The sequence below is a fragment of the Heterodontus francisci genome, chromosome 32 (assembly GCF_036365525.1).
Source record: "Heterodontus francisci isolate sHetFra1 chromosome 32, sHetFra1.hap1, whole genome shotgun sequence".
Taxonomy (NCBI): domain Eukaryota; kingdom Metazoa; phylum Chordata; class Chondrichthyes; order Heterodontiformes; family Heterodontidae; genus Heterodontus; species Heterodontus francisci.
In genome coordinates this window covers 19,006,798-19,030,534 of record NC_090402.1, presented here as the reverse complement: position 1 = coordinate 19,030,534, position 23,737 = coordinate 19,006,798, and the positions used below count along the sequence as shown (strand labels likewise).

Below are 23,737 nucleotides of genomic sequence, written 5' to 3'. Positions count from 1 at the left end.
GCAACCTTTTATTGGCTGAATTTAAAAAAAAAAAATTCTGTCACAATCAGGACACAGTTTCAAAGTTGCAGTAAATTATATTACTTATCGTTTGATTCATTGCAACTTAGTCGTCCATAAAAATTAGACTGCAAATCTGGAGTCAGCACACAAACTAATACCAGAGCAAAGTGCAGTGCACCTCCCTATGCCAGTAAGTTGCAGAAATCAGATGATACTATCAGATCACACTCAATCATCCAGCTATCTATGGAATGTTATACTTTAGATATCTGATATATTCTAGAATGCAAAAGGAATTGAATGGAATGTAACTGAGCCATACTGATCTAAGGGGGGTCCTCTATATACATACACACATACATATATATATTTCCTAGAGTTTCCTGGCTGTCTAGTAAAACCTACCTCTTTAACTAAACTTTTGGTCATCTGCCCTATATCTCCTTATGTGGCTTGGTGTCAAATTTTGTTTCATAATCCTCGTGTGAAGCGCCTTGGGACGTTTTACTATGTTAAAGGTGCTGTTGTTGTTTGTAGTAAGGGGCAGAACCTCTGTCCACTATTTACAAGGTAAATGACGCTGGGGTTGGAGCCGGGGTGGGGGGGAGAAGGAATTCCTCAAGCCAGGAGTCCCTGCTCCTAATCCTGGAATGGAACTCAGTGTTTCTACAACATGCATTGAGTGAGTAGAGGCATATCAGCTTCCACAAGGACATGTGAGTTGTTGTTGTGGCCTTGCCAGTGGGGTCCAGGCCAGGCAAGTGAACTGGATCCCAGGAAATTTCAGTTAATTGTAAAGAATTGAAAGAAACAATCATTTAACTGCCCTGTTGAATAGGATGGAGAAGATCATGATATAGTGATTTGGCCAATGCTTTGTAAAAGAATAGGAGGTCATGAGCACTGAGGGTGTGAAAGCTGTGGATGTAGAATGCAATCACCAGCAAAGGTGTGGATAATAGAATAATTGGAGAAGGGGCACTGATACACAGAGCAGAGGTGACAAGAACTGTTTACGTGTGACTTCCGTGTAGCTTTTACTCTTGTCAATTATTTTTTAATTACAGTAAACAAGTATGTTCAATCACTGAAAGATCCTAAATTCTACAGCAGATAGGTCAAGGTGACAGGTAACAATGGCAACTATAGGATTAATTCAGTCATATTAACAAGTTTTGCTAAAACAACATTCTGAATCATAAAACAAACTTCCAATTGTTCATCTTTTTCATGTCAAGTCTAAATTGCCTGAAAAAATTCTTAAACTTCCTGAAATGTTAATCTCATTTGGCTGTTGCCCCCTGGTGGCTAGCTTCTGTTAATTTCACGAAAATGCTAATATAAAAATCAACTTGTATAATGCATTGGACATAGAACTAAATTCTAAAAGTGCAACTAATAATTGGGAGAAAATTAAAAATACTTTATAGTTAGGATACAAATTAATCACAACACAATTTTCAGATGAGTTTGCAGTGTATAATTGTAGTTTCCACCTGGAGACAAGAATTAAATCTTGAACAAAACTTTTACAATTAATAACAGATCCTATGAAAATCTATAAAGTTAGCTATCACACTACAATATAAAACCCACTGAGGGTGTTGGTAAATGTTGGTCAAAGTGTATCGGAAATTATTGATTCAACATGAGGCAACCAAGAACTACATGGATGCCATCAATTACTCTCTGGAACAAATGCAGACACCTCTCATGATTGTCTATGGGGAATGAGAAGCACAGGTTTGCTTTTTCAAACAATACATCAGACTCTTCTGCTTTTTACACCTGTGCACTGCTATTGACTTATGCAACTATGGCACCCAAGAATGATCCTAAGTCATAAAAACTGAAGGTTGGAGTGACAGCTACTGGGAGGGCTATGCCTGTGTTGGAATTTGACCAGAGGATGTGGCATAAATGAGTCACAGCCTCTATTGTGAAGCACATGTTCCGTAGACAATTGCTCACACAAATCTGGCTGAGCAGAAGCTGTTTTGCAGTGTATTAACTGTTACTCTCAGCATCAACAACAAATCCCCATCCCAAGTTAACTTGTCAGTGGTGGGTAAGCTATTGGGAAATCTCCAGAAGTGTTACTCTACTTAACCCTTTTGATTGAAATTTACTAATGGTGAAGCTACCTTACGTTTAACCGTATTTATATATTTATTTAACACAGCCTCAAGACTTCCGAAAGCAATGAATAATTGATGGCTTACCTTTGAAGTGTAGTCTTTGCTATTATGTAGGCAAATGTAGTAACTAATTTACACACAGCAGAGTCCTACAAACAGGAAATGTCAAGAGGTATCTTGACAAATACATGAATAGGATGGGAATAGAGGGATACGGACCCCGGAAGTGCAGAAGGTTTTAGTTTAGGCAGGCATCAAGATCGGCGCAGGCTTGGAGGGCCGAATGGCCTGTTCCTGTGCTGTACTGTTCTTTGTTCTATATACTGGGGCACACAGAAGAAATGTTCACATTGCGGTCCCTGTTAGGCTTTGTCTAGTCTGCAAGTCCTTCTACAATGCTACACCCAACTTTCTGCCACCCAGATTTCTCCAGAGTTTGTGTGGAGCGGTGGCAAGGGAAGGCATATTGACATGAAAAGAACAAGAACGTTTTTTGTAGTGTTAGTTTAGTGAGGAACGTTGGTGCCTTCTTCAGGTGAGATCTTTTATATCCACTTCAGCAGGTGGACGGGGCCTGACTGAGGTTTCTGACAGTGCTGCATTCCCCACTAGTGCTTTGCAGCGTTAATCTAGATTATCTGCTCAAACCGTCAATGTCGGAAGCCAACAATGAGCTGATAGCGAATTGGCAGTCCGTTTTAGACCACACCCAATCTTTTTTTCAAATCAGGTGCAGTGTAAATTGGGCAGCCAATTCACTTTCAGCCTGTTTTGCACTACTGGTGTTTGACCAATTTCACTCCCATTGTCTGGTATTCATTGTTGTGAATATCTCCAACATCACGTCAAGTTGTTGTGAAACACCAAAACCTATTTTAAAAAATGGAGCATCTAGACTATATCATTGCAGATTCCCACTAAGGCATTGATTACTTTGTTACTTACTTTGAAATCATTAAATTCTCTTTTCCTTTTGATTTCACTGTACTCATGTGAGTATAGCAACTTCCCTTCCAAAATTCAGTCAACACATCAGCTTTTAGAAAGAAGGATTTAACATGAGAAAAACTTAAACAAACTGGACACACACACACGCAAAGAAAAACATGAGAATTTTTATTTTATCTTCATTCTACACTTTAAGTAATTCAGAGCAGCAAGATGGGGTTGGGAGGAACTGTGCTGCCAAATTTACAACATAAAAGATTGAGACAGATTGCAAACCCATTCCAACATATGGAACTGTGTGTATATTTAGAGTGAGATACCATGGAATCATCACAGAACCATATAAGTCATTTGATCCATCAAGAGGTGCTGCAGCTTTTCTTCACTTGAGCCACCTAGTCTAATCCTGCTTATTTCCCACACTTCTTTTCTCAAGCAAGTATCTAAGTCCTCTTTAAAATAATGTCTGGACTGTGCTTAAACAACAAATTGTGGCAGAGAATTACAAATTGTAACAACCCTCTGCATAAAGATTTATTTTCTTTTCCTGGGTGTTTTAAATTTGTGCCTAGACTACCTTAAATAGGTCATGTTTTTAAAGCAGAATGAATGAGACTTAAAAATCTGACATTTAAAAATACAAATCCCTGGATTCAGAGCTGTTAACATAAAGAGAAATGTTATGGGTGATATTTCTGGTAAGAAATAATGAAATAGATGCAAACCCATGTTAAAAAAAATGGAGCCATCATAAACTGTTAAACTAAAATGAGCAAGTCTCACTTTGAGACTTCATAGATTTGCAGCATAAAGTTCAGTGAGACCCACGGTGCATTCTTACTACAACTGTAATGTCAGTGTGAAGTATTTTGCTTCACACGATGCTGCAATCATAGTGTAAATGGTGTCTGAACCCAGTGTCAGGGCTAGACCTCACACTGCATCAATGATGCAGAGTAAAACTTCACGGTGGACAGAGCTTCACTCTACTTCATTTCAGAGTCAGATGGGCCTTCACGCCTGATTTACATTCAAGATTTGGTGCATCTGCAAGGTGGTTTCAGCTTTGTACTGTTATTAAACCTATGGAATTTTCAATGAATTAAAGAGAAAGCAAATATGATCAACAAGATAAAAGTGATACTAATTAGAAAGGAGAAGTTACTTTGCAGAGTGACATTAGGAGTGAAATAGGTATTTTAAACTAAAATAAGTGAGAGACACTAATGGATCATGGAGCACAGGAGGCCACCATTTGGCCCTTCATGTTTGTGGCAGCTCTGAAAGAGCAATCCAAATTAGTTCTACTTCCCTGCTCTTTCCCAGAGCCCTGTATACAACTATTATATATTGTTATATTATTTACAAAGAGCTAGAAACTAATTGTTATGTGTAAGCATGTTCCAGAGTGCTACATTCACTGCTGCACTGGAGTCACGTGACATGTAACACTACAGTCTGGACAGTTCCTACCAAACAACATGTAGAGCTGTATTAAAACACAAGGAGCTCCAGCCTTTCCAAGTCGCAAGTGTGATTATTTCTAACTTATCGGAACAAGAAGACATAACATTTTGAAAGTTACTATTGAAGCTGATTTCACCACCCTTTCAGGCAGACATTCCAGATCATAACTCCCTGCATAAATAATAATTCTTATCTCCCCTCTGGTTCTGAATGGCAAATATTCCTTCCGAAACATTCTTGGCCACACCAATTGTTAACATAGTGTCAGCTGTGGCTCAATGATATGCCATTCCAGAGACTTGAGCACATAATACAGGTGGACACTCCAGTGCAGTACTGAGGGAGTACAGCACTGTGGGAGGTGCTGTCTTTCAGATGAGACGTTAAAACCGAGGCTCCATCAGCTGTCTCAAGTGTACGTAAAAGATCCAATGACACAATTTCAAAGAGGAGTAGAGGAAATGTCATAGGTGCCTGACTGATATTTATCCCTCAATTGTCATCACTAAAAAATTTTATAGGGTCATTAGCACATTGTTGTTTGTGGAACCTTGCTGTGTGCACATTGGCCACTGTTTCCTATATTACAACAACTACACTTTAAAAAATACAGCATTTGCTGTGAAGTGCTTTGAAGCATCCTGAAGTTGTAAAAGGCAATATATACACCCTACTGAGCCAGCAGCACTTGAGATGGCTTGGCCATGTGAGCCGCATAGAAGATGGCAGGATCCCCAAAGACACATTGTACAGCGAGCTCGTCACTGGTATCAGATCCACCGGACGTCCATGTCTCCGCTTTAAAGATGTCTGCAAACTCGACATGAAGTCCTGTGACATTGATCACAAGTCATGGGAGTCAGTTGCCAGCGATCACCAGAGCTGGCAGGCAGCCATAAAGGCGGGGCTAAAGTGTGGCGAGTCGAAGAGACTTAGCAGTTGGCAGGAAAAAAAGACAGAAGCGCAAGCGGACAGCCAATTGTGTAACAGCCCCGACAACCAATTTTATCTGCAGCACCTGTGGAAGAGTCGGTCACTCTAGAATTGGCCTTTATAGGCACTCCAGGCGCTGCTTCACAAACCATTGACCACCTCCAGTCTCGAGACAAGGAGGCCAAAGATGAGATGATGATGAGAATGTGGAATTCACTACTATATAAGTTGAGATGAATAGGATAGATGCATTTAAAGGAAGGTTAGATAAACAGTCATGACGGCACAGACGGAGGTCATTCGGCTCATCAAGCACAGGCCAGCTGTCTGTAGATAATGCCAGACAGTCCCATTCTCCTGCTCTATCCCTGTAGCCCTGCAAGTTTATTTCCTTCAAGTGACCATGCAATTTCCTTTTGAAATCTTTCATCGCCACTTTCACCACCCTCAATGGCAGCAAGTTCCAGGTCATTACTACTTGCTGTGTCAAATAGTTCTTCCTCACATCCCCCTGTATCTCATGCCCAAAACCTTGAATCTGTGTCCATCAGCTAATGGAACAACCTTCCTTTCTCTACCTTACATGGGATAGAAAGTATTCATAGAATAGAATCATTGAATGGTTACAGCACAAAAAGAGACCATTAGGCCCACTGTGCCTATGCTGGCTCTCTGCAACAGCAATTAAGCTAGTCCCACTCCCCACCCTTTCCCCATAGTCCTACAATGTTTTTTTTCTCTTCAGGTGCTTATCCAATTCCCTTTTGAAAGCCATGATTGAATCTGCCTCCACCACACTCTCAGGCAGTGCATTCCAGATCCTAATCACTCACTGCATAAAAAGGTTTTTCCTGATATCGCTGTTGATTCTTTTGCCAATCACCTTAAAATCAATTGTGAGAGAAACTTCCAAGCCAGGATGCTTTGGTGAAGGTTGCTTATTGCTTACCACATCGCTTACTTCTGCTCTCCTAACAACAGCCAAAGCCAGTGCTGGCTGGCTCTCTATATATATATATATATACATACATACACACACTTAAATACAATTAGCTAATTCACACCCAACACCTGTTCACCCTATTATCTTGAACTACCAGGTATCTATCATCTAGTAACAGAACCTCAGACCCTAACATCACTGTCCTCTGATTCTCAATCCTTCTGGCAATGGGAACAATTTCTATCTACTCTGTCTAGACACCTCATGATTTTGAACACCTCTATCTCCTCTCAAGCTTCTCTTAGGAGAAAAATCCCAGCTTCTCGTAACTGAAGTCCCTCAATTCCGGAATCATTCTCATGAATCTTTTCTGCACCTTCTCTTTACATCCTTCCTAAAGTGTGGTGCCCAGAATTGGACACAATTCTCCAGCTGAGGCTAAACTAGTGTTTTATAAAGCTTCAGCATAACTTTTTTGCTTTTGTACTCAATGCCTCTATTTATAAATCCGAGGAGCCCATATGCTTTTTTAACTACTTTCTCAACCTGCCTTGCCACCTTCAACAATTTGTGCACATATACCCCCAGATCTCTGTTCCTGTACTCCCATTAGAACTACAACCTTTATTTTCTATTGCTCTTCCTCGTTCTTACTTCACACTTCCCTGCATTAAATTTCATCTGCCCTGTTTCCACCCATTCCACCAGCCTGTCTATTTCCTCTTGAAATTTATCACAATCCACCCACAGTTCACAATTCTTCCAAGTTTTATATCATCTTCAAAGTCTGAAATTGTGCCCTGTACACAAAAGTCTAAGTCACTAATATAAATCAAGAGAAGCAGTGGTCCTAGTACCAACCCTTGGGAAATCCCATTGTATACCTTCCTTCTGTCCAAAAAAAATATTCACCACTACAGTTTCCTGTCACTCAGTCAACTTCATATCCAAGCTGCTACAGTCCTTTTCATTCCATGGATTTCAAATTTGCTAACAAGCCTGTCATGTGGCAGTTTATCAAATGCCTTTCCATGTACACCACACCAACCGCATTAACCTCATCAACCATCTGTTACCTCATCAAAAAACTCAATCAGATTAAACAGTTATTAGTTTAATAAAAACAAGAAATGCTGAAAATACTCAGCAGGTCTGGCAGCATCTGTGGAGAGAGAAGCAGAGTTAACAGTTCAGGTCAGTGACCCTTCTTCAGAACTGGCAAATATTAGAAACGTCAAAGGTTATAAGCAAGTAAAATGGGGTGGGGCAAGAGATAACAAAGGAGAAGGTGTAGATAGGACAAGGTCACAGAATAGCTGACCAGAAGGTCATGGAGCAAAGGCAAACAATATGTTAATGGTGTGTTGAAAGACAAAGCATTAGTACAGATAGTTTAGTTTTGTTTAGTTTAATTTAGTTTAGAGATACAGCACCCTACAGCATAGGGTGTTAACGGACTGAAAATTGAACAGCAGCAAGTACAAACATGAAAAAAAAGTGGGTAAGCAAACTGAACAAACTAAGATGAAATAAAATAAACACACAAAAAAAAGAAGAAAAATAACTAAAAATAAAAGTAAAATGGGGGGCCCGTCATGCTCTGAAATTATTGAACTCAATGTTCAGTCCGGCAGGCTGTAGTGTGCCTAGTCAGTAAATGTGATGCTGTTCCTCAAGCTCGCGTTGATGTTCACTGGAACACTGCAGCAAGCCCAGGACAGAGATGTGCGCATTGGAGCAGGGTGAGTGTTGAAATGGCAAGCAACCGGAAGCTCGGGGTCCTGCTTGTGTACTGAGTGGAGTTGTTCCGCAAAGCGGTCACCCAGTCTGCATTTGGTCTCCCCAATGTCGAGACCACATTGTGAGCAGCGAATACAGTATACTATATTGAAAGAAGTACTAGTAAATCACTGCTTCAATGTAGTATAATGTATTCGCTGCTCACAATGTGGTTTCCTCTACATTGGGGAGACCAAACGCAGACTGTTCAATTTTCAGTCCGTTAACACCCTATCTGTACTAATGCTTTGTCTTTCAACACACCATTAACATATTGTTTGCCTTTGCTCCATGACCTTCTGGTCAGCTATTCTGTGACCTTGTCCTATCTACACCTTCTCCTTTGTTATCTCTTGCCCCACCCCCGCTCTACTTGCTTATAACCTTTGACATTTCTAATATTTGTCAGTTCTAAAGGGCGGCACAGTGGCTAGCACCACAGCCTCACAGCTCCAGGAACCCGGGTTCGATTCTGGGTACTGCCTGTGCGGAGTTTGCAAGTTCTCCCTGTGACCGTGTGGGTTTTCGCCAGGTGCTCCGGTTTCCTCCCACAGCCAAAGACTTGCAGGTTGATAGGTAAATTGGCCATTGTAAATTGCCCCTAGTGTAGGTAGGTGGTAGGGAATATGGGATTACTGTAGGGTTAGTATAAATGGGTGGTTGTTGGTCAGCACAGACTCGGTGGGCCGAAGGGCCTGTATCAGTGCTGTATCTCTAAATAAATAAAAAGGGTCGCTGACCTGAAATGTTAACTCTGCTTCTCTCTCCACAGATGCTGCCAGACCTGCTGAGTATTTCCAGCATTTCTTGTTTTTTATTTCAGATTTCCAGCATCCACAGTATTTTGCTTTTATATTAGTTTAATAAATCTGTGCTGGCTTTACTTTATTAATCTACACTTGTCCAAATTACTGTTAATTCTTGAATACAAGGTTATGCTAACACGTTTAGATGAGTCGGGCCAAATGGCCTATTTTTGCACTGTAATTAAGCTATATGGAGGCAATGAGATGGCACCATCATCAAATGAAAAAACTAACAAAAGTGCCCCTTTTTAAAGAGGGGCTCAACAAATAAGAAACCTATCAAAAATTATGAACCTAAATAATAATATTGTTCATTATGCCTAACAGTCCTAGTCAATATCTGGGCAAATATGTATCCTTCAATCAATATCACTTAATAAAAATCATCTGGTCATTATCACATCGCTGTTTGTGGGAGTTTGCTGTGCGTAAATTGGCTGCTGCATTTCCTACCTTACAACAGTGACTATACTTGAAAAAATAACTTCCATTGGCTGTAAAGCGCTTTGGGTTGTCCTGGTGGGCGCTGTGTACCTTTTTATTCCCCGGCGGTAGCCACTAAGATGAATTCGTTATTGTTGATTTTGAAATTTAAAAGAAAGCCTTGCCGTTTGTTTTCTCCCTGGTCCCTTTCTAACCGCCGCCGCATGTGAACTGCTCGGGTTTCCGTGGAGTCCGCTGCGCGGTCAACCGGCGCGTAAACAATGGGACCCGCGCAGTGCGCGTGCGCGGGGAGCCGGCAGTTAAAGGGACGGTGCGCGAGCCCAGCTTCCAGCTATGAGCCAGCCCGAACTCAGTTCGATAACCATGGCCCAGGCCAAGGGGGAACAGCCCGGCTCCAACTCCGCCTTCAGAGAGAAGCTGCCGTCAGCTGTCCTGCCGTTGCCGCCCCCGGGCTTGCCACAGGCGGCTCGCAGAGCTTTAGCATCGCTGAACGAAGAGGCGGCAAGGCAGCGCCGGCCCCAGAGGCCGGAGGAGGGCAGGCAGGGTCGCCCAGGCCGGCAGAAGAAAAGTAAGCGCGTCGTCACCGTGAACAGCTCCAAAGCGAAGACCTCGTCCGAGGCGCTGAAGATCTGCATCCAGCAGCTGAAGTGGAAAGAGGTAAGAGCGGTCCATCATGGTGCTCGGTGTCTACTCTTTCTGCTCTTATGGGTGTTTTCTGTTGTACAAAACGTGCAAGTGCGATGTTTGTGAGACAAAAGGTTTGTATACACCACCTAGGTTGGTACTTTAAAACAAAATAAGTGTCCTCTTGTGAGGTTGTACAACGAACAAAAATTCACACTCAAAATCTCATTTCATAGAATCGGACCGGAAGAGGCCTTTCAGCCCATTGTGTCTGTGCCGCCTCCTTGAAGGAGCAACCCCATTAGTCCCATTCGCTTGCTCTGTGTCCATAGCTCTGCAACTTTACTTAAAACTTATCAATCCAGCTCACAATGTTAAAAGGTACCTGGACCTACACTTGAAGTGCTGTAACCTGCAAGGCTATGGACAAGGTGCTGGAAGGTGGAATTAGATTGGGTGACTAGTTTTTTCAGCTGGTGCAGACACGATGAGCTCTTTCTGTGCTGTAACTTTTCTGTGATTATTTGTGGGTACCAGGCATGCTATTCCTTGTCCAAAAACAAACCACTGTGGATGCTGGAAATACTCAGCCCATCAGGCAACATCTGTGGAAAGTGAAATAGAGTTAATGTTTCAGTTCGATGACCTATCATTGAAATTCCATTCCTTGTGGTGCTCTGGCTGAGGAAGACCACGAGTATAGCGGTGGACAGTACATTCTCCCCCTCCACAACTATCTGGGAACAGATAGCCTTAGGCTTCCTTGTCAGTGTGGAAGTGCCACCTTTGGAATGAGATGTTAAGCAGAGTCACCCCTCTGTGTTTCCAGATAGATGTAATGAATTCCATGGCGTTGTTTAACAAACGGGGAGTTCTCTTGATGTGTTGGCCAGCATTTATCCCTCCCCCAGCATCATGAAAACACAGTAACTTGCTGTGTGCAAATTGTCTGTCACTTGCCTACAAATAATTCCAAAAAAAATTGTTTGTGCAACACTTTGGGAAGTCCTGAGGCTATGCATGAATGTAGCTTTTTCTGGGTTTTTTTTTTTTGAAAAGGTGGAAAGTTGCTGTATGTTTCAGAACTTTCCAGCTTGCCCTGATTTCTGCTTTCAGCTGGAAATCTCAAAATAAAAACAGACAAATGAGTAAGAATCTTTTAAAACCGTGAACATCATTGGTGTAATTCATCTCTTTCTAACGCTTACTTTGTGATATTGATGTAGTTGTGACTTAGTTTTCATAGTATGTTTTGTATCAACTTGGCTACATCTCATCTGTGCCTTCAGCGCTTGAGTGAATTTTCATCTGCAAAAAATATCCATGGGTGATTTTTTTAAGGAGATGATTTGGATGCAGGCTACATACATTCCAACAAAGGTGAAAGGTAGAGGAACCAAAGCCAGGACTCCTTGGATGATGGAGATAAAGAATATGGTGAAGCAAAAAAGAGGGTGTATGATGCATGTCAGGTGAATTCTTCAAGTGAGAACCAGGCCAAATAAGTTGAAAGGGGAAGTGAAGAGGAAAGTAAGACTGGCAAAGAGAATGAGAATTGAATGGCAGTTAGCATAAAAGGAACCCCAAAACCCTTCTAGCAGCATGTAAATAGTAAAAGGTGGCGTGGGTCCAAATAGGACAAGGAGAATGATATGCGCTTAGGAGCGCGGGGCAAGGCTATAATACTCAATACATTGTATTGGTGTTTACTAAAGAAGCCGATGCTGACAAAATATCGGCAGAAGTGGAGATGGTAGAGGAATTGGATAGGGTGTACTGAAAAGACTGGCTATGTTTATAGTGGATAAGGCACCTCATCCGATGGCTTGCATCCCAGGTTGCTAAAGGAAGTGTGGGTGGAGATAGCTGAAGGGCTTACCGTAATCTTCCAATCTTTCAAACTTCCTTAGATATGGGGGAGGTGCCAGAGTATTGCAAAGTGGCAAATGTGACACCCTATTTCAAGAAAGGGTGCAAGGACATTTCTAGTTAAGTATAGGTCAGTCATTTTAACATCAGTGGTGGATAAGGTTTTAGTAACAGTAATTGGGGGGGGGGGGGGGGAACAGACACTTTGAGTTAATTAGAGAGCCAGCATGGATTTGTAAAAGGCAGATCTTGCTTGACTATTCGAATTGATTTTTTTGATGAAGGGAATGCAGTGGATGTTGACTGCAAATGGATTTTAAGAAAGCATTTGACAAAATAAAACTTAAAAGACTGGTTAACAAAATTGAGGCTCGTGGAATGGGGGCGGGGGTGAGGGGGTCACTTTCAGCTTGGACAGAAAACAGCGAGTCGTGGTAAATGGCTGTTTTTCAGACTGGAGGATGGTAGACAGTGGTGTTCCCCAAGGGTCAGTGCTTTTTTTTTTTTGGCTACATATAAATGACTGATATTGAAATAGAGTAAAATTTCAAAATTTGCTGCTGATTCCAAACTTGGAGGTGTGGCAGACAGTGAGGATGATACTAGTCAGCTGCAACAGGATCTAGATAGGTTAGCAGAATGGGCAGACAAGTGACAGATGGAATTTAATAGAGAAATGTGATGTAATACATTTTGGCAGAAGGGATGGGGAGAAGTAATATAGACTTAATGGCACAGTTCTAAAGAGTATGCAGGGACAGAGGGACCTGTGGGTTCATGTGCATAGATCTTTTGAAGGTGATAGAACATATTGAGAAAGTAATTAGAAAAGCATTTGGGATCTTGTGTTTCATGAATAGAGGTATTGAATACAAAATCAAGGAAGTTATGCTGAACCTTTTTTTTTATAAAGTTCTGGTTATGCCACAACTAGAGTATTGTGTCCATTTCTGGTCACCACACTTCAGGTCCTTTCTTAAGTGCATTACTACTAACCAATTAATGAAGGTACCCCACCAGCATTCAGATCACTAGAGGACAATGGTGGGAGCTGATGAAATGTTTTATTACCTGCACCCCCCTTCGCCGCACCGTCTTCCCCAGCACCCCCTTCCCTCCACCCCTTCCCCCCCCCCCCCCTGCACCCCTCCCCCTCGCACCATTTCTTTCCCCCCCCCCCCCCCCCCCCTCAACCGGCATCTGCCTATCCCTGAGCAGGGGCCCTAACAACCTCACTGTCTTATGAATGTCTCGGGAGAGACCAAGGCTAAGGGAGTAAACCCTAACAGAAAATCCGGAGCAGAACCCCGAAGGTGGCCATGTGTCACCTTTGGCATGTTTCCAGCAGTTCCTGCAGCCATACTGGTGCCAAACGTCATGCTCTGCACTCCTTTGGACCCCACCAGGAAGGCCAAGAGGGGGGTTTTGACGCTTGGGCAACTCATAACCTCCATACATCCGCCCAGGCATGCGCCATGGAGAGGTCACTCCATAGTCACCTCACAACGACCAAATCAACACGGAAGGCAGTAGTTACGGGTTATAAGTCCAGCTCAATTGGCGTAGAGATTGGGCGCCACGGGATGCCTTTGTCGGTGGGAGAGGTCATCGCATCTCACCGCCTCGAACCGAGCAGCCCCTGGTCAGTAATGTTCTGTCCCGCCACAGTCCACCTGCTTCAATGGGTGCTTGGAGCTCAGGGTCATTGCCTGACAAGTGGACTGCAACACCGCACCAAACAGCATGACAAGAAAAGGGAAGAAGGTACCAGCCCTTCGTTTTGCAAGCTGGAACGTCGGAGCCGTGTGTCCTGGCCTGTCAGAAGACCTTACACAAATCAACGATTCTCGGAAGACCGCCATCATTAACAGCGAGCTCAGTAGACTCAGTGTGGACATTGCAGCTCTTCAGGAGACACGCCTCCCTGTGAGCGGATCTCTAAGAGAGCAAGATTACACCTTCTACTGGCACGGTAGGGATCCAGAAGAACCAAGACAGCATGGAGTGGGCTTCGCCATCAGAAACTCTTTGCTCAGCATGATAGCCACCTTCAAATGGCTCGGAACGCATACTGTCCATCCGACTGCTCACCGCCTCTGGTCCAGTACACCTACTCAGCATCTATGCTCCAACACTCTGCTCCCCACTTGAAGCTAAAGACCTGTTCTATGAGGAACTCCATAATATCATTAGTAGTATCCCCAATATCGAACATCTGTTCCTGCTGGGGGACTTTAATGCCAGGGTTGGGGCTGGCCATGACTCATGGCCCTCCTAGCTTGGACGCTATGGCATTGGAAGGATGAATGAGAATGGACAAAGACTGCTTGAGTTGTGTACCTATCACAACCTCTGCATCACTAACTTGTTCTTTCATACTAAACCCTGTCACCAGGTTTCTTGGAGGCACCCAAGATCACGTCGTTGGCACCAGTTGGACCTCTTCGTCACAAGGCGAGCCTCTTTAAACAGCGTTCAAATCACACGCAGCTTCCACAGTGTGGACTGCGACACCGACCACTCCCTGTTGTACAGCAAGGTTAGACTCAAACCGAAGAAGCTGCATCACTCCAAGCAGAAGGGCCGCCCGTGCATTAACACTAGCAGAATCTCTCATCCACATCTGTTACATAAGTTTCTAAATTCACTTGAAAAAGCTCTTCAAAACACTCCTATAGAGGATGCAGAGACCAAGTGGGCCTACATCAGAGATGCCATCTATGACTCAGCAATGACCACCTATGGCAAACGTGTCTGCATTCTGCTTCACTGGTTTCAATCTCGCATTGAAGAGCTGGAACCTGTCATAGCCGCTAAGCGCACTGCACTGTTGAACTACAAGAAAGCCCCCAGCGAGTTAATATCTGTAGCACTTAAAGCAGCCAGAAGCGCTGCACAAATGACTACTGGCAACACTGACAACTGGCAGTCATATTCAGCTGGCCTGTGACACCGGAAACATCAGAGGAATGTATGATGGCATTGAGAGATTTTGGGCCGAAGATCGCACCCCTCAAATCTAAATCTGGGGACACAATCACTGACCAACGCAAGCAAATGGACTGCTGGGTGGAGCACTGCCTAGAACTGCACTCCAGTGAAAATGTCACTGAGACCACCCTCAATGCAGCCCAGTCTCTGCCAGTCATCGATGAGCTGGACGTACAGCCAACAAAATCGGAACTCAGCGATGCCATTGATTCTCTAGCCAGCGGAAATGCCTCTGGAAAGGACGGCATTACCCCTGCTATAATCAAGCGTGTCAAGCCTGCTATACTTTCAGCACTCTATGAATTGCTTTGCCTGTGCTGGGTCGAGGGAGCAGTCCCACAGGACATGCGCAATGCCATTATCATCACCCTCTAAGAACCAGGGTGACCGCTGTGACTGCAACACCTACCGTAGAAACTCCCTGCTCAGCATAGTGGGGAAAATCTTCACTCTAGTCGCTTTAACAGGCTCCAGAAGCTGGCTGAGCATGTCTACCCTGAGGCACAGTGTGGCTTTCGAGCAGAGAGATCCACCATTGACGTGCTGTTCTCCCTTCGCCAGCTACAGGAGAAATGCCACGAACAACAGATGCCCCTCTACATTGCTTTCATTGATCTCACCAAAGCCTTCGACCTCATCAGCAGACATGGTCTCTTCAGACTACTAACAAAGATCGGATGTCCACCAAAGCTACTAAAGTATCATCACCTCATTCCATAACAATATGAAAGGCACAATTCAGCATAGCGGCGCCTCATCAGACCTCTTTCCTATCCTGAGTGGCGTGAAACAGGGCTGTGCTCTCACACCTACACTGATTGGGATCTTCTCCCTGCTGCTCTCACATGCGTTCAAGTCTTCAGAAGAAGGAATGTTTCCTCCACACAAGATCAGGTGGCAGGTTGTTCAACCTTGCCCGTCTTAGAGCGAAGACCAAAGTACGGAAAGTCCTCATCAGGGAACTCCTCTTTGCTGAAGATGCTACATTAACATCTCACAATGAAGAGTGTCTGCAGAGACTCATCGACAGGATTGCGGCTGCCTGCAATGAATTTGGCCTAACCATCAGCCTCAAGAAAGCGAACATCATGCGACAGGTCATCAGAAATGCTCCATCCATCAATATCGGCAACCACAATCTGGGAGTGGTTCAAGAGTTCACCTACCTAGGCTCAACTATCAGCAATAACCTGTGTCTCGATGCAGAAATCAACAAGCGCATGGGAAAAGCTTCCACTGCTATGTTCAGACTGTCCAAGAGAGTGTGGGAAAATGGCGCACTGACATGGAACACAAAAGTAAGTGTATTAAGCCTATGTCCTCAGTACCTTGCTCTACGGTAGCGAGGCCTGGACAACATTTTTTATTTTTTTTATTCATGGATGTGGGCGACACTGGCCAGGCCAGCATTTATTGCCCATCCCTAATTGCCCTTGAGAAGGTGGTGGTGAGCTGCCTTCTTGAACCGCTGCAGTCCATTTGGGGTAGGTATACCCACAGTGCTGTTAGGAAGGGAGTTCCAGGATTTTGACCCAGTGACAGTGAAGCAGCAGCGATATAGTTCCAAGTCAGGATGGTGTGTGACTTGGAGGGGAACTTGCAGGTGGTGGTGTTCCCATGTATTTGCTGCTCTTGTCCTTCTAGATGGTAGAGGTCGCGGGTTTGGAAGGTGCTCTCTGAGGAGCCTTGGTGCATTGCTGCAGTGCATCTTGTAGATGGTACGCACTGCTGCCACTGTGTATCGGTGGTGGAGGGAGTGAATGTTTGTAGATGGGGATATGTCAGCCAAGAGCGACGTCTCCATTCATTCCATCTTCGCTGCCTCAGGAGAATCCTTGGCATCAGGTGGTAGGACCGTATCTCCAACACAGAAGTTCTCGAGGCGGCCAACATTCCCAGCATATGTACCCTACTGAGCCAGCGGTGCATGAGATGGCTTGGCCATGTGAGCCGCATGGAAGATGGCAGGATCCCCAAAGACACATTGTACAGCGAGCTCGTCACTGGTATCAGACCCACCGGCCATCCATGTCTCCGCTTCAAAGACGTCTGCAAACTTGACATGAAGTCCTGTGACCTTGATCACAAGTCGTGGGAGTCAGTTGCCAGTGATCGCCAGAGCTGGCGGGCAGCCATAAAGGCAGGGCTAAAGTGTGGCGAGTTGAAGAGACCTTAGCAGTTGGCAGGAAAAAAGGCAGAAGCGCATGGAGAGCCAACTGTGTAACAGCCCCGACAACCAATTTTATCTGCAGCACCTGTGGAAGAGTCTGTCACTCTAGAATTAGCCTTCATAGCCACTCCAGGCGCTGCTTCACAAACCGCTGACCACCTCCAGGTGCTTACCCATTGTCTCTCAAGACAAGGAGGCCAAAGAAGTAGTCTTCAGAAAGGATGCAAAGGTCCTTGAGAGGCTTCAGAGGCGATTTACCAGAATGGTTCCAAGGATGAGGGATTTTGGCTACAAGGTTAGGTTGGAGAGGTGTACAAGATTATGACCGGTTTAGATACGATAGCCAAAGAAAAGCTGTTGCCATTAGCTGATGGTACGATGACTAGGGGGCACAAGATTTTGGGCAAGAGATGCAGAGCGGATATGAGGAAGAACTTTTTTTTTATATGCATGTGGTAATGACCTTAAACTCCTCTAGAGGCAGACATGATCAATGATTTCAAAAGGAAATTGGATGGGTACTTGTGGGAAATAAACTTGCAGGGCTTTGGGGATAGAGTGGGGGATTGGGACTGACTGGATTGCTCAGCAGAGCTGGCGTGGACTTGATGGGCGGAATGGCTGCCTCCTGTGCCATATAGATTCTGACCCTTTTTTTTTGTTTGATCTGTATAATCTTTTTGGGAATTTGTGTATCATATGTGCAGCAGTTATGTGGGTTAGAAACTGTACTAAACATTTTGCAGTCCTGTATTGCATATTGTTGTTTTATAAAAGTCTTTGGTAAATTGCCAGAGTCTGGAACACATCTGGTCAGTATGATGTGTTTACACTCCTGCTGAGCAGTCATGGTCTGTGATATAATATTTTTAATTTCAAAATTAAGTACAGCAGAATATCAACTATATTTAAATGTTTGCTCAACTTAACTGTCGAAATAAGGTAGTATAGGGCCACTTTATCTTTACCTGATGCTGTTATAACTATATGGCCTTTTTCAGAATAATAAACACCTTATGAAACACCAGTTCCATATCGTGGCTTGTCGGTATCCAAAATAGTGTATCTGTCCGAAATGAGATTACAGATGGCGCATAAGTGTTCTTTTACTACTTAATCAGCTATTGAGTGTTCCTGAATATGTTGATGGCCCTTACTTTGTGATGCTGCTTTTTTGGAAAGGGGCTAAATGAATGAATGGATCTAGCTCAACAGTCCAGAGGAAGGGATCCTCAGGAAGTACATATGTTCATTGCAAGTTAAAATTAAGAGTTGAAGCGGGAGTGTCAAAAGCACTGCCTGCACTGTGCTGTATGTTAGCAACGTGTGGAACTGTCTGCGAGCCACATTTGTGTTTGAGTCATGCATGCATATGATGGTTATGCATTGTAACATCGTGGCTCAGACAAAAGTGACTGCAGAGACCAACTACTCTCAGTGGGTGAGTGAGGGCGGAGTTACGTGGGTGATTGGTTTGTGCTGCCCTGTCTGTCTGCTACAGCCTAATGATCCTGGGTTGGTATAGCTGTGTGTGGAGAGCTGCATGTCCTTCGTTGGTTGCCACATTTTCCTGCATAACAGCAACTGCATTTCAAAAAGTAAACAATTGCCTGTAGATTGATTTGGGATATGAAAGGCACTTCATAAATGCAAGTTCTTTCTTCCCCAGTTGTATGGGTTTATACCTATTAAGTTATTTTCTCTATACCTTCTTTAAAGTGAGATGTCTTTTTTTTTATATATTGTTCCAGTTTCCAATAGGACGTCGCCTCCTTTGTGATATCTATTGGCATGGAGTGTCTTTCCATGATGGTGAAGTTAGCTGCTCAGGTCAAGTCAACAAATATCCAGGTACATCTCTGGTGATGTCAATTCTGTGGCTTAACCCAATATGTTGCTAATAAAAACAGGGTACTGGAAATACTCAGCAGGTCTTGCAGCATCTGTGGAGGGGGAAACCGAGTTAATGTTTCAGGTCTGTGACCTTTTTCAAGCACAAATTTACATGGAAATATTGGGCCATCATTTGATGTAGCTAATTTTCTGTAGCAAGGCATCTAACTAATGGCACAATTTAACATTTTTACCATGATAATTTGCTAATGATGCGAGCAGCAAGGGAAATGGGGCACCTGGGCTCTATGGTTAAGTAGATACATTATTCAATCAGATTGAAATAAACAGCGCAAGGACTGGGAAGGAAGTCTCAATTAAAATGGTTTATTTCTCAATTCAAATGGTTTATTTCAAAGTTAAATCAGGTACAGAAGGAAAGAGCAGTCTTTATGGACAGGTGGGAAATGGTGTGGCTGGTTTCCACTGGTCGCCTCCCAACTGACCACAGATCCCACAACCGATGGATTAGATCTAAGCTCTGCAGTCATGAGTGGTGTGAACAATTAAGCAACTAACAGGAGGAGGAGGCTCCACAAATATCCCTATCCTTAATGATGGGGAAGCCCAGCACATCAGTGCAAAAGATGGGTTTGAAGCATTTGCAACCATCTTCAGCCAGAAGTGCTGAGTGATCCATCTCTGCCTCCTGAGGTCCCCAGGATCACAGACATCATTCAGCCAATTCAATTTTTGTTAAATTCATTTATGGGATGTAGACCTCGCTGGCTAGGACAGCAATTATTGCCCATCCCTAATTGTCCTTGAGAAGGTGGTTGTCATCTGCTTTCTTGAACCGCTGCAGTCCATGTGGGATAGGTACACCCACAGTTCTGTTGGGAAGTAGAGTTCCATGATTTTGATCTGGCGACAGTGAAGGGATGGCGATATAGTTCCAAGTCAGGATGGTGTGTAGCTTGGAGGGGAGCTTGCAGGTGCTTCTGTTCCCATGCATCTGCTGCCCTTGTCCTTCTCGGTGGTAGAGGTCGTGGGTTTGCAAGATGCTGTCTAAGGAGCCTTGGTGTTTCATATCATTCCACATGATATCAAGAAACAGCTGAAGGCACTGGATACTACTGCAAAGGCTATGGGTCCTGACAATACTCCGGCAATAGTACTGAAGGTTTGTGCTCCAGAACTGGCCGCACCCCAAGCCAAGCTGTTCCAACACTGGCATCTACTTGACAATGTGGATAATTGCCCAAGTATGTCCTGTACATAAAAAGCAGGACAAATTCAATCTGGCCAATTACTACCCCATCAGTCTACTCTCGATTATCAGTAAAGTGATGGAATTGTCATTGACAGTGCTATCAAGTGGCACTTTCTTAGCAATAACCTACTCGGTGACGCTCAGTTTGGGCTCCGCCAGGGCTACTCAGCTCCTGACCTCATTACAGCCTTGGTCCAAACATGGATAAAAGAACTGAACTCGAGGTGATGTGAGAGTGACTGCCCTTGACATCAAGGCAGCATTTGACAGAGTATGGCATCAAGGAGCCCTAGCAAAACTGGAGTCGATGGGAATCTGGGGGTGGGGACAACTCTCCACTGGTTGGAGTCCTACCTAGCACAAAGGAAGATGGTTGTGGTTGTTGGAGGCTAATCATCTTGGTCCAACGACATCACTGCAGGAGTTCCTCAAAGTACTGTCGTAGGCCTAACAATCTTCGGCTGCTTCATCAATGACTTTCCCTCCATCATATGATCAGAAGTGGGGATGTTTGCTGATTGCACTATTTGTGACTCCCCAGGTAATGAAGTGGTCCGTGTCCATATGCAGCAAGACCTGGACAACATCCAGGCTTAGGCTGATGAGTGGCAAGTTACATTTGTGCCACACAAGTGCCAGGCAATGACTATCTCCAACAAGAGAGAACCCACCATCTCCCCTTGACATTCAATGGCATTACCATTGCTGAATTGCCCCACTGTCAACATCCTGGTGGTTACCATTGACCAGAAACTGAACTGGACCAGCCATATAACAGCAAGTCAGGGACTGAATTCTGTGGTGAGTAACTTACCTGAGCCCCAAAGCCTGTCTACCATCTCCAAGGCACAAGTCAGGAATGTGTTAGAATACTCTCCACTTGCCTGGGTGAGTGCAGCTCCAACAGCACTCTAGAAGCTTGACACCATCCAGGACAAAGCAGCCTGCTTGATTGGCACTCTATCCACCACCTTCAACATTCACTCCCTCCACCCCCGATGCACAGTGGCACCTTCCAGACCCATGACTGCTACCACCTAGAAGGACAAGGGCAGCAGATGCATGGGAACTCCACCACCTGAAAGTTCCCCTCCAAGCCCCACACCATCCTGACTTGGAACTATATCACTGTTCCTTCACTGTCGCTGGGTCAAAATCCTAGAACTCCCTTCCTAACAACAATTTTTTTTTTACTGATAACACTTGAGCCCCTTGGGATGTTTTACTATGTTAAAGATGCTATATAACTGCTACTTCTTTGGCAGTGATTAAATTCGTCATTTTAGAGGTTACTTAGAGTTGAAATTATGACTTTCTGTAGTGAAATTAGTTGGTATTTACCCTGCAAATACAGAAGCTTCATACCATTAAAACGCATTAAATGGCGAGGCAGACAACAAACTGCCTTTTCAGCCAAGATAATGGTTGGGTCGTGCAACACAGTCAGTAACCTTTTTGGATTTTTGAGTTTAATTACTCATCTCTGCCTCACCTGAAGTTGTTGTACCATTAGCCTCACTGTTCTTCTGCGAACAATTAATAGCCTGTCAAACTGGATTCTAGACAGTTGTTTTCTCTGCATATTAACTTGCAATTCCATAACTAGACTATTAATTTAGTGTGGCATAATATATTTTCTCAAACACATGGTTAGCTTGGGTTTCTTGCCAAAATAATGTCCCCTTTAAATAAGTCAGCCGATACTTGACATGATCCTACTTGAGTGCTCTCTTTTTCTCCTAATTTTGTTTGGTTACAGCCCCCAAAGCTTATCTATTAGTCTTAGAGAGATACAGCACCAACACAGGTCCTTCAGCCAACCGAGTCTGTGCCTACTATATTCTATATAGTAATATTGAGTGGCTGGCAGCATTCAATTTCAAATTGCATCAACCTCTTTTTCATGGCAGGGGCTTTCTTTAGGAAAATTATGTTTCAGGGTATAATTGTACTTGCCACACCAGTTGTGGCTGTAGGGCTTCCAATCTGATTAAGTATTGTTTGTGAACTAGGTTACTGACTCCCTTTCTGAGAATGCATTATGCAGTCCAGAAATAGCAAAATTGACAAACTTGTTGCCAGCAAAGTTTGCTGTATGCTGTCATGGAATGTTTTTCGTGAGTTTTTTTCTCTCCACTTTTAAATGGATTTGACAATGCTGCAATTATAATAGTACTTCTGAAATTTTATAGGTAAAGGTGCTAAAGTAAGAAAATGAGATGTCATGCATCCATTTTGACTCTGAACATGCTTCCCCATTTAGTCCTCCATATTTGATGGACTATAGAAAAATCTCTAGTAGTTTCAGGGATTAGCTTTTGCAAATCCACTTATGGTGACAATTATGGACAGAACTGAGAGAACTGAAACCCCAGTTCTTTCTCCCTTTTACTGTCCGTAATTAGTGAGTTTTTGACCAGGAAGATGTGTGTGTCTTAACACCTGAGTGTATGGCCAATTTGAATAACCAGCAGCACGCTTTTTTATGGGTTTAATTAAAGAGGATTATTTTTATTCACACTTTCAACCTGAAAGTCTATTGCTACATCACTCCATCACCATGCACACTTGAGAAAGAAAGCTGTTAAAAAGCAGCGTGCACTTTTACAAGTTACAAGCAAAAGAATAGTTCATAACTCGTAATTTGACTTGTCTTGCGGGGGGTGGGGGGCAGCATGTGTTGCGGGCCCAGTGAAGCAAGCAAGCATTTTTACTCCTGAAGTGTAGTTGGGTGGATTCAATAGCTGGAGTCGTATCTCAAAATCGTTGCAGGATTCTCTTGAAGAGGTGTATTTTCAGCAGGTCATAAGGTTAGTTGCTTGTAGACTTATTGGGAGGTTGGTTTTCTGAATTGGTGGACTTGTCTCTGAACCTGTTCCTTTTCCTCGATGTTGCAGTATCCAGTTTTTTTAAGGTGCAATGGTACTGCCTGGTCTGTTTAATGCTTCTTCTGCAGTTTGTATTTTAAAGGTTTTTTAAAAAGCAGTCTAACGTGGCTGTCGCAACATGTGACTTCTCTCCGTTCCTGTTCCAATTATGATGAGGGGTCTAGGTTGAGTAGCATCATCTTTATTGTTCTAAGACATTCATCCTGAGGAGGGTTAAGACAATCGCATTCTTTGTTTCAGGAGAAACACATTCAATTCAGGAATGTCTCCCTGTGGTTTCAGGATGGGAGTTGATGACATCCCTTAGCCTGGAAGGTATTCTTTTGTCCTTTCAGACAATGAGTCAGTTCCTTAATACACAAGTCAAGGTCAGCAGACCTTCGGTGGCTATCTTTGCAGCCCAAGTCCACTTTTAATATCCATTGTGGTTCATTTAAAACAAAGGAAAAATTCTGTTCCAGAAGATGCTATGCTGAATATAGTGTTTGTTTAAAGTTATGAATAGGACATGCCTGTACTGAGCATGATTGTTTTATCAAGTTTACCATTGCTTTGATATTTCCAACACTTTGCAGAAGAATTGCACAACATAGCATCAGTATAGAATGTGACCATTTGTCCATGAAAC

The 23,737-nt window shown here is 43.6% G+C and overlaps 1 protein-coding gene across 6 annotated transcripts in view; it reads left to right on the top strand.

Moving 5' to 3' along the window:
• The first annotated feature begins 9,672 nt into the window (after positions 1-9,672).
• ttll11 (tubulin tyrosine ligase-like family, member 11) overlaps positions 9,673-23,737 on the top strand; it is a 209,861-nt gene continuing 195,796 nt past the window's right edge. For 2 of the 6 annotated variants that reach the window (XM_068012400.1, XM_068012404.1), the window contains exons 1-2: positions 9,674-10,118; positions 18,867-18,966. In XM_068012400.1, coding sequence (XP_067868501.1) covers positions 9,795-10,118; positions 18,867-18,966 — 424 coding nt within the window. In that variant the 5' untranslated portion in view covers positions 9,674-9,794. Of the gene's footprint in view, positions 10,119-18,866; positions 18,967-23,737 lie in introns of all 6 variants that reach the window. The other 4 variants (XM_068012402.1, XM_068012399.1, XM_068012403.1 and 1 more) reach the window with 4 other exon arrangements.